Source organism: Propithecus coquereli, unplaced genomic scaffold, assembly GCF_000956105.1.
Source record: "Propithecus coquereli isolate 6110/MARCELLA unplaced genomic scaffold, Pcoq_1.0 Scaffold98, whole genome shotgun sequence".
NCBI classification, from domain to species: Eukaryota; Metazoa; Chordata; class Mammalia; order Primates; family Indriidae; genus Propithecus; species Propithecus coquereli.
In genome coordinates this window covers 3,900,350-3,910,602 of record NW_012156173.1, presented here as the reverse complement: position 1 = coordinate 3,910,602, position 10,253 = coordinate 3,900,350, and the positions used below count along the sequence as shown (strand labels likewise).

The following is a 10,253-nucleotide window of genomic DNA, read 5'->3' as shown; positions in this document are numbered from 1 at the left end:
AAAAGAGTGAGACTCTGTCTCAAAAAAAAAAAAAAAAAGAAGACAGAGATGAAGGAGCAAATTAATTTATATAACTAACACATAAATAATTATGCCTAAACAAATAGCACAAAAAAATACTAGAAAAAAATCTTTTCTGAGCAGAAAGACAACTCAACAAGTAGCAGAAAAATTTAGAATAAACAAGCAACCAGGCTTATCAGTGAAAATTTTGAATTGAAGAAAAGAAGAGAAAAAAAGAAAGAGAAAGAGAGGAAGAAAAGAAAGAAAAGGAGACGAAAGTCAGACATGTAATTGGGCAGAAAAAGTGAACAAGAAAGCAACACACAGAAAAGTCCTAATACGCAAATGTACACGATGTCTCCCCTCTTACTACCTGCCCAGCCAGTAGAATTGGGAGAATATTAGTTTCAGGAAAGCATGCCTGTGAAGGTACTACTCAATTAAACCTGGGATTGGAAAACTGAAAAAAGAAAGAAAGAGAAGTTCCTATTTTTTTCCCCTCAAAAGGTGTTGAGGAAGGCCAAGGTTTCTGTTGGCCTGAGTTCCATTATGTGCTAAAGAGAGGACAGGGTGCAGGGGAGGGGGGGAGATAGTGGTGACATAAAGGCTATTTCCAATACTTACCACCTCAGGGGTCACCACACGTCGTCCAAGGCCAAGAGGCACCGTCTTGGACCTTTGGTGGCTGGAAACACCTCCCCTCGACTCTCCCCAGGACATGCCCTCTGGGGGTTTGTGTGAGGCGAGCCTTCTGGGTAGGCCAGTGCATGGAGAGCCTGTTCTGAGCACTACCTCCCATGGTGCAGACACTCCTGCCCCCAAGGTGCTCCCCATCTAAGGCAGGAGACAGATGTAACCAAATATAATCCAGGGTGCTGTAAGGCAATGGACGTAAAGACAGAGAGAAGAGAGATTAATGCTAACCCAAGAGGGTGATTCTAGAGGAAGGGATATTGCAGCCGCATCTTCAAAAATGAATCTGGTTTCCCTGGGCTGTGAAGGAAGCGAAGGACACTGTGGCAAGGGGGAACAGCATGATGAGAAGCTCAAGCCTGGGAAAGAGCATGGAAGTTTCTGAAAACAGCAAGTGGTGCAGATGGGCTGGAGAATAGGTCCCTGGAGAGCACTGTGGAACCTGAAAACCTGATCTCCGGAAACGGGACTGCTCAACACTGAGTCTGAACAGCTAGAGAACATTCCATGCAGTGGGCTGAAGTTTCATAAAATATAAATATACACATGACAATAAAATGGTCCCTACGATGGCACTATATTAACTAGCTAGTAATAGCGCCTAAAGCATCATAGAAATGCTAATAGCAGGCTATTCAAATGCTAAATGAACATTTATATGAATATGCAGTTTTATATGCTGACCATTTCATGACACTACATATTAACCATAGGCTGGCGATACAACGGTGGGAGGACAGGACCAAGGATCAGTATTCTAGAGTGTTGTTTACACTCATTCATTTATTCATTCAAACACTGATTCTTTGTCTTGTGCCAAAAAACTAGAGGTGAGAAGACAGACAGGAGTAAAGTAGCATTCTTGCCTCCAAGGAACTTTCAGTCTAATAGTGACAGCAAACAGGTCAATGAATGAGTGTGTTAAAATGGGGAAGGGGCTTTGAACACTCCCATTCTGTGCCCAGGGAGCACACAGGGCCTGGGGGCAGGGTAAGGATGCAGACCGAAGGGTGGTCTTCAGAGGGCGCTGTTGAGATGACTGTTGAGAGATGAGATGGGATTAAAGTTATTCAAGGAGAAAGGGCGGGCAGCAGAGGCAAGGCCATTTGGGGGCACCTGCAAGTTTTTCTTGAACAAAACATGAAGTAGGGGGGCTTTTAAATTTGTGACGCATTCACAGTTGGTCAAGCTGTATAATGACCTGGCTGCCTGCCAAAAGAAAATTTGTGCATGCATACTTCCCAGCCTGCTGTAAGATTTAGTCAGCCGGCAAGTGTTCATTGTGTGCCCATTATGTGCAAACGCGTAATAGGCACATGGGGAAGCAAGGGAAGAAGAAAGCAGGCAGGAACTCAAATATTGTGAAAAACGGAGTGTTTGGTGTTGCATGCCAGTTACAGTTGTGGTTTCATCTGACTCACCCTGAGAGGCAGACAATGCAGCTATTGTTGTGGCCAGCGCTGCGGTCTCCTAGTGCCCTTGGTGCCCTTGTGCTGTGGGTCTCAGCAGCCATTTGCATGAAGCCACTTAATTGTGATCACAGCTTTGATAGGAACAGTTTTACTTTATTACCTCAATAAAGAATCATCATTGCATCCAAAGGCAAATTGGAAATCTTACTGTTGCTGCTGGTCTTCTAGCAAATCCGTCTGGGGTGGAAAAGTGTAACTCATTGTAAGGGTCAGGGGCCAACAAAAGACAGGGTAACAAGAAAAAAGCATAACAAATTTATGTAATCAAAGTAAGTTTGTTTGTGTTAGAGACGGGGTCTGCTATGTTGCCCAGGCTGGTCTTGAACTCCCGGCCTCAAGAGATCCTGCCATCTCAAGTAGCTGGGATTATAGGCGTGAGCCACTGCACCTGGCTATTTAATCAGAGTTTTATGTTAACAAGGGAGGCTTCAGAAATGAAGTTCTAAAGGCCCAGGGGAAATGTTTGTTTTTATGCTTAGGTTTGATGAAGAATGGGCAGCCGCGTAGAAATGTGACTGGAGAAAAGGCTGTGATCTAATGGTAACAGACTCAAGGGGAAACCCAGCAAGGCCCGTCTGCTCAGATTCCTCGGGGCTTTCAGTGTAGCGTTTCTTCCTTCTGGGTACAGGGCAGGACCCCCCGGGAATACGTGTTTTCAAGGGAGAAGGGAGAGAGTGACCTTTCTAGGTTTTATGGCCTGCTTTGGGGCAGAGTGGTTCTAGTTTCTATCATGCGCCTTGGGGAAGAGGAATTCTGGTTTCTACCACTTGGTTTGAGGGAGCAAGGGGTGAGGGACAGGAGGAGGGGAGAAGGTCAGAGAGCCCTCGCTTCTGAGGCCTTTCCAGTTCTAAGTACTCAACACACCAAGGTGCCATACTTTGAAGTATTGTGTTCTAAGCCCCAATAGCTGCAAGAAGACACAGAGGAGAGACATAACTACACAGCCTGCGAGTGCCGGTTACAAGTCTCCAGGTAGTTTCCACTTCTGTGGTATCCACAGAAAGCTGAGAACTCCCCTACGGCACTTTTTGGGGAAACAGGGAGGTAAAGGGCCATGAACAAAATGGCGCACATGCTCAATGTCCTTGCTAAGGGCAGACTGACTTTGGGGCTGGGTATTTTCTGAAAAAGCACTAATCGTGAATCCTCATCCTGCCCTTCCTGTGAGCACTGGCGGCTTCTCCTCAGTCCACCCGGCTGCCCTGGACTCTCACATTCATGTGTAGACAAACACAAACCCCACCTCCTGCCATCGCCTCAAACCACATTCCAATCTCTTGCTTCCTGCTCACTGCCGGATTTCTTAGAAAACTTTATCTCTACTCTCTGGCATCCATAGGATAACATGTTGCTTCTGTCATCATCGTTAACTAAAACGCAGGAAAAATGCCCACTCTTTATGTTTCTTTCCATTGTTATTACATGTAAAATAGCATGAGGAAAGTTTCTGACAATGGCAGTGTTGAGGGGTCACTGAGCCGCATCCTGGAAGCATTAGGGGCTGCCCTGAAACACTGAATCAGAATTCAGAACCCCAAATGGGCAGCCTAGGGGTTGGCGTGGAGCTCCATCAGTGACGAGCATCGATAACAAAGTGAGTGGGGAAGCTAGTTTGGGGCAGTACCCCTTAAAACATAATGGGAGACAGAAACAAAATTCAGACAACTGAGACCGTAGCTTAATTCAGCAGCATATAACCCCATGTTGGTAAGCCTTGATGCGGGACTAGGATCATAGACTGTCCTACTGCAGAATTTTAACCTTTAAAAGACAAATTGCCTAGAGATAGATAGATAGAAGGAATAGAGAAAGAGATACATATTGTAAGATATGAAATTTGAAGTGAAATGTTTATCAATTTATACTGAAATGATTTTATCATGTCTCTGAAGAATTACACTCAATGTTAGTGTCCGGGTCTGAAGAGGAACACTGAGTAACTGGGCTGGCTTCCAGGCCTTTTGCACACATGACCACTTGTCGGTGTGCTCTGAGCTCTGGCTAAAGGAACTAGGCAAATGATCTAAGTCCAGAAAGTTCTGTCCCCTGCACTAGAAGAAGCTGGTTTTGTGACATGCCTCCCCTTTAACCCACCACCTCAAGCTCCCTCTAAAATAGGATAATAAGAGCATCAAAGGAAGGGACTCTTGTATCTCAAAGAATCTTCTTGTAGGGAAACAGTATTTTCCATCTAATGAGAAGGGAAACAAGGAAGGGGAAGGAGAAGCACAAGGTGGCGAAGACAGTCGTCTGCTACTCAAGCAGTTCCTGCCTTGATTTCCCTACATCCGGAGCTCAGTGCCCCCAGGTGCCCTCTGTCACCCTAAAGGCCCTCACAAAATCTGCCTCCCAAGTGTTTCATGCTCCAAAGTCACTTTTTTCTCCAATCAGAATGTCAGAGATCCATGACTAATTGCCAAAACACACACAATAATCAACAATAATCAACACATCCGACATAGATAAAATGAACAATGATAAGTAGAGATAAGAACAATATAATATCCTTATCCAAATGTGAGCATTTGACCTAATTCTCCTTGCGGTAGAGGAATCTATTGTTGAGGATTTTAAGATTGTATGGGAAAAAGAACGTGTGGAAACTGAGGACATGAATGAACGTATGAGAGGGTACTTTAAAGTAATTTTGCATGTAAGAAAAATAAAACAGTACATAATACATAATAGATAATAGAGATATCACCAGAATGTCTTGGATGCAAGGACCGCATCTGTTTTATTTCTCTGCGTTCTCTCTCTATATATATTCCCCTGTACCTCGGAAAGTGCCTGTCATATAATGGTGCCAAGTATTTGTTTTCTGATTAGGTAGATAAATTGCTGATTTAATTTCAATTTAACGGTTTTTGTTCAAACTGCTCATAAATTCACTTTGTTTCTTGTGGATTATTGCATTTTTATTTGCTCCTTCATCTAAATAGTCAATGCTTTTTTTTTTGTTTGTTTTTTGGGGTCTCCCACTTCCCCTATCCCACCAAGATCCCAGAGATGGAAAATACCTTGGATGTTCATGATGGAAAGGGATTTAGATCACCTTTATTTGACCTGCTTCTTTCACTAGAGCTGAATAGCATTTTGGAACTGCACCCTGCCCCTACTCAAGGCAGGGTTAACTAGCCTTGGCTCAGCCTGTGATAATTGTGTGCCCAAGCACACATTTCTAGTCCATTTGATTTACACTTCAGCTTTGCTTCTCCAGCACCTGTGCTGCTGCCTCCTCTTTTAAATGTTGGAGCTCTCCAGGTCCCAGTGCTAATATTGTTTCTCCTTTTCCTCTAGTCTATCTTCCTAAGTGATCCCATCCATTCCCATGGTTTTAAATACCAAGCACATGCTGCTAACTCCCAATACCTATCTCCAGCCTTGACCTACCTCTTAAATTCCAAATCTGTATGCCCACTTGACATTTCCACCTGGATGTCTTACAGATAAAACAAATAAAACATTTTACTAAGTCCAAAATGGAACTTCTGATTCCCCTCCTCCTCTTATTGCCACCCACAGCCAGTTCTATTTCTAATCTTCCCTGTGTCGGTACATTGCACTGCAGTGTATAGTACTGTATACGGTGTACTGACAATTGTAAAATCACCCACCCAGCTGCTCAAGCCACAGAGCCATCTTGGTTCTGACCCACTTCTTACCCTCCACCTCCAATTCATGAGCAAGTGTAGTCATTTTTAGCCCCAAAATAAGTCATGGATCTGCCTACTTGTCTCCAGTTCCACTCTTAATACCCAAGTCTAAGCTATAATACCATTATCTCCTGTCCAAACCAAGGCAACAAACTCCTCCCTGTACCAGTCTTGTGCCTTGAAGAATTAGTCTCTACACAGCAGCAACAGTGGCCTTTACAAACAAGGAAAGCGCCAATGTCCTCTACACCATTCAATAGGTGTCGACCCCATTATACGAGGAACACAATGAAAAGTCATCCCTGTGCCCTGTCAGGCTCTACATGAAGGGCCCCCTCCGTACCTATCCAAATTCACTTCGTGCCAACTGTGCTTCAATTGTGGCCAAGGAGACATGAGGGCAAATTTCCTGGGACTCTGTGGATGGCCCAGCCTATCCAGCAGGGAGCCTGTAGCACTTCTAGAAGCTCCTCCCCTCTCTCTCCTGCCCTCAGAGGTTTGCCTTTAGCAAACTGGAATGGGAACAGAAGGGCCAGGCTCTCTGAATTTCTGATCCGATGCCAAGGCAGAAACTAAACAGTACGCTTGTTTGTTCAGTCTTTATCGTCTGTCATCTGCTAGTCTCGTGTGGCCATCTGATCTAAACTAAAAACATCAACATCGTAAAGAGAAGGAAACTGGACTTCCTAAATGTCTCCATGCCTCTCCTCCCAACAAAGAAAGAAAAATGATTTTTCCGTCTGTATCTAGTCATTTTTTGGATAGCGTGTTATTTTATGCTAGTTGTGCGTGTGTTTAAACTCAGTGCTCTGAAAGACACATGAGGTGAAGTCTCTGTTTGGATATAAAATGTGTAAAATTTCAGTTCCCCTCTCTGTCTCCCCTCTCTGTTTATAGGCTGCGGCATGTTCACCTTCCTGTCGTCTGTCACTGCTGCTGTCAGTGGCCTCCTGGTGGGTTATGAACTTGGGCTCATCTCTGGGGCTCTTCTTCAGATCAAAGCCCTATTGGCCCTGACCTGCCATGAGCAGGAGATGGTGGTAAGCTCCCTCCTCATTGGGGCCTTCTTGGCGTCACTCACCGGAGGGGTCCTGATAGACAGGTATGGACGAAGGACAACGATCATCTTGTCATCCTGCCTGCTGGGACTCGGGAGTCTGGTGCTGATACTCAGCCTATCTTACACGCTTCTCATAGTGGGACGCATGGCCATCGGGGTTTCCATCTCACTCTCTTCCATCGCCACCTGTGTTTACATCGCAGAGATTGCTCCTCAGCACAGAAGAGGCCTTCTGGTGTCCCTGAATGAGCTGATGATTGTCATCGGCATTCTTTTTGCCTACATTTCAAATTATGCCTTTGCCAACGTTTCCCATGGCTGGAAGTATATGTTCGGTCTCGTTATTCCCTTGGGAGTTTTGCAGGCTGCTGCGATGTACTTTCTCCCCCCAAGCCCTCGGTTTCTGGTGATGAAAGGACAAGAGGAAGCTGCCAGCAAGGTTCTTGGAAGGTTAAGAGCCATCTCAGACACCACCGAGGAACTCACTTTGATAAAGTCCTCCCTGAAAGATGAATATCAGTATAGTTTTTGGGATCTGTTTCGTTCAAAGGACAACATGAGGACCCGAATAATGATAGGCCTGACACTGGTATTTTTTGTCCAAACCACTGGCCAGCCAAACATACTATCCTATGCATCGACTGTCTTGAAGTCCGTCGGCTTTCAAAGCAATGAGGCGGCCAGCCTCGCCTCCACTGGGGTTGGAGTCGTCAAGGTCATCAGCACCGTCCCAGCCACTCTTTTTGTCGACCACTTCGGCAGCAAAACCTTCCTCTGCGTCGGCTCCTCGGTGATGGCAGCTTCGTTGGTGACCATGGGCATCGTGAATCTCAACATCCACATGAACTTCTCCCACATCTGCAGCAGCCATAGTCCTGTCAACCAGTCCTTGGATGAGTATGCGTTCTATGGACCCGGAAACCTGCCGGCCAGCAACAACACTCTGAGAGAGCACTTCAAAGGCATCAGTTCCCAGAGCAGAAGCTCACTCATGCCCATGAGAACTGGTGTGGATAGGGGAGGGGAGACGACCTCAGCATCCTTACTCAATGCTGGACTAAGCCACACCGAATACCAGATAGTCACAGACCCTACGGATGTCCCAGCTTTTTTGAAATGGCTGTCCTTAGCTGGCTTGCTTGTTTATGTTGCTGCTTTTTCAATTGGTCTAGGACCAAGTAAGTACTTTATTCTTTATTCCTTCCCTCTCTCCCCTTATGAATGTTAATGCAGTGCTTTTGACCACTCGGAGCATCCTATTGCCATAGTACCTAGCACATGTAAGTACTAGAAGCAAGATGAGGATAATATTGGTGGTCAGAAAGTATTCTTGGCTTATATTCGCTTCTGAAAAGTGCAGGGCTAGTATTCAACTGAAAGATAAGTTTCCATTTATCTGTCACGTGAGGATACTTTAACTCCAATTGATAGGGGGTGAACCAGATCTGAAAAGATATTTATTTCCCAAGGGAATGACATTGTTTTATGAACGTAAAGTTTACTGGGGTAACATTTTCCTCCATTTCATCCCTGAGTTTCTTTGTAGGTGGAAGAAAAAAAACCAAATCAAGTGTTTAGATTTTCTTAAAGCCACAATGGTGGATGCGTTCCAGTAATAGAGAAGGAGGGGATTATGAGTTGAGAAGGAGGATCCATTATTTTTTTGAGTACATTTTATTCACAAGAGTAACCTCTCAGGGCACTTTATTCTCACCCATTATACAGGAGAATGGGAGTCCAGTTCCTCCCATTCAACACAAGGCAAATAATTCACTGGGAGATAGCTGCAAAGTTGTTTTACATTTTATATAGCCAGTCTGCTCCAATGACAAAGTTTAAATGGTCCTCATGAGCCACCTCTCTCAGGGATGGATTTGCTAGAATAAGTAGTTGATTGCAGGGCTCTAGTCTTTTAGCCTCACACCCACAGTCTCAACCTCTCGGTAGGGAGGTTGTGAAGGGTCTTTTGTACACTGGAAAACAAAGGGCTTAAAAATCAAAGGTGGTCTCTCTCTACCACCCCTGCCTCCTACTCCCATTCTCCTGTCTCTCTTTTATTCTTCTCCCTCCCTTTCCATTTCTTTCTCAGTCCCTCCCTTTCTATTACAGAGTTGGTTTTGAAACTTGTTGGCAAGGATCAAGAAGGCAAACAAACTGGCTCAAATAAAGGGAAGCATTGGAGGCTCAGGGCCAATAAGAAGACATAGGCTGTGTTGAAGAAGGAATTTTATGGGAAAATGTAGAGCTCTGGTGCCAGGTACCTAGAGTTTCTAAAAGAAGGCTATGTGAGAGCTTGCTTTAGCCAACCATTGCTAACTCATTCACTTGTCATGCAGGTGATATGCATTGCATGACTAATGTTTTAATAACCAAGAACTATACTAAATGCTGGGGAAACAGTAATGAGCAAGATGGACATTGTCTCTGTCTTCAAGGAGATTGTAGTTGAATGGACTGAGCTGCACTCTCTGTGTCTCCCTCTTTCTGGTCGACAACCAGCAGGTTTGGTCTCCTTCATCTCAGCTCATTAACGACCAGACTTGCACATGGCTAATGTGGCCCTTCCTGCTCCAACTTTGCCTCCTCATTTTGCAGCTTCTATTCCCGCTTTGAAGTGAGCTCAGTTCTTAGATATTGACTTGTTTAAATTCCAGAGAGAGAGAGAGAGGAGTTGGCTGGGGGGGAACTAATCAACTCTGCTCTTTGCTCTGCCCAGTCAGGCGTAGAAGTTCAGGCCTAATCAGCCATGGCAAGATTGGGTTACATGGTCCAAAACACGGATGACCAAAAGGGGGCCTTCCTCTGCGCAATGAGTAGACATATTTCCCCATTTAAGACTGTGCATGGGCAGGGAGTAAACATCACAATACCACTGGCCTCTGATCACTCTGACTCATTCCTGAACCTTGGTCCTGCTTTTTAAGATTTAACAATGATAAATATCACTAATAAACAGTTTCCTGGAAACAGGTTTCTACCATTATTTCAGGATTCAATTACCTTTGTTGTGTACCTGGGAGATACTTACGTGGCTACTCTGATATTTTGAGCTAATGAAATTTGAGCTAGCATCTTATTTACATTTTTATTTCAAGAAGCTCTCCAAAGTCTATCAGAAGGGCAAGATATGGGTGCTATCTTGTACCAAGGAACAACTTGACCTTGCCTGTGAAACATTTCTGTATTAATAAGTATGATAAGTTGTCCTCATTTGCCAGGCTGTAGGTGGTAGTTATTATTCCATTGCTTTCTTTTGACAACATCTTTTTTCCATATATATTCATCATAAAACTAAAAATATTTCCTTTTTCCATCAATTTTCTTAATCCAATCTTTTGAAATATCAAGAACTAACTAAGAATCTAAGAA

The 10,253-nt window shown here is 44.4% G+C and overlaps 1 protein-coding gene across 1 annotated transcript in view; it reads left to right on the top strand.

Annotated features, from left to right (window-relative positions):
- The window catches only part of SLC2A12 (solute carrier family 2 (facilitated glucose transporter), member 12), a 52,517-nt gene that overhangs the window by 11,488 nt on the left and 30,776 nt on the right, over positions 1-10,253 (top strand). Inside the window, exon 2 of the mRNA XM_012665191.1 lies at positions 6,722-8,062. Coding sequence (XP_012520645.1) covers positions 6,722-8,062 — 1,341 coding nt within the window. The remainder of the gene's footprint in view (positions 1-6,721; positions 8,063-10,253) is intronic.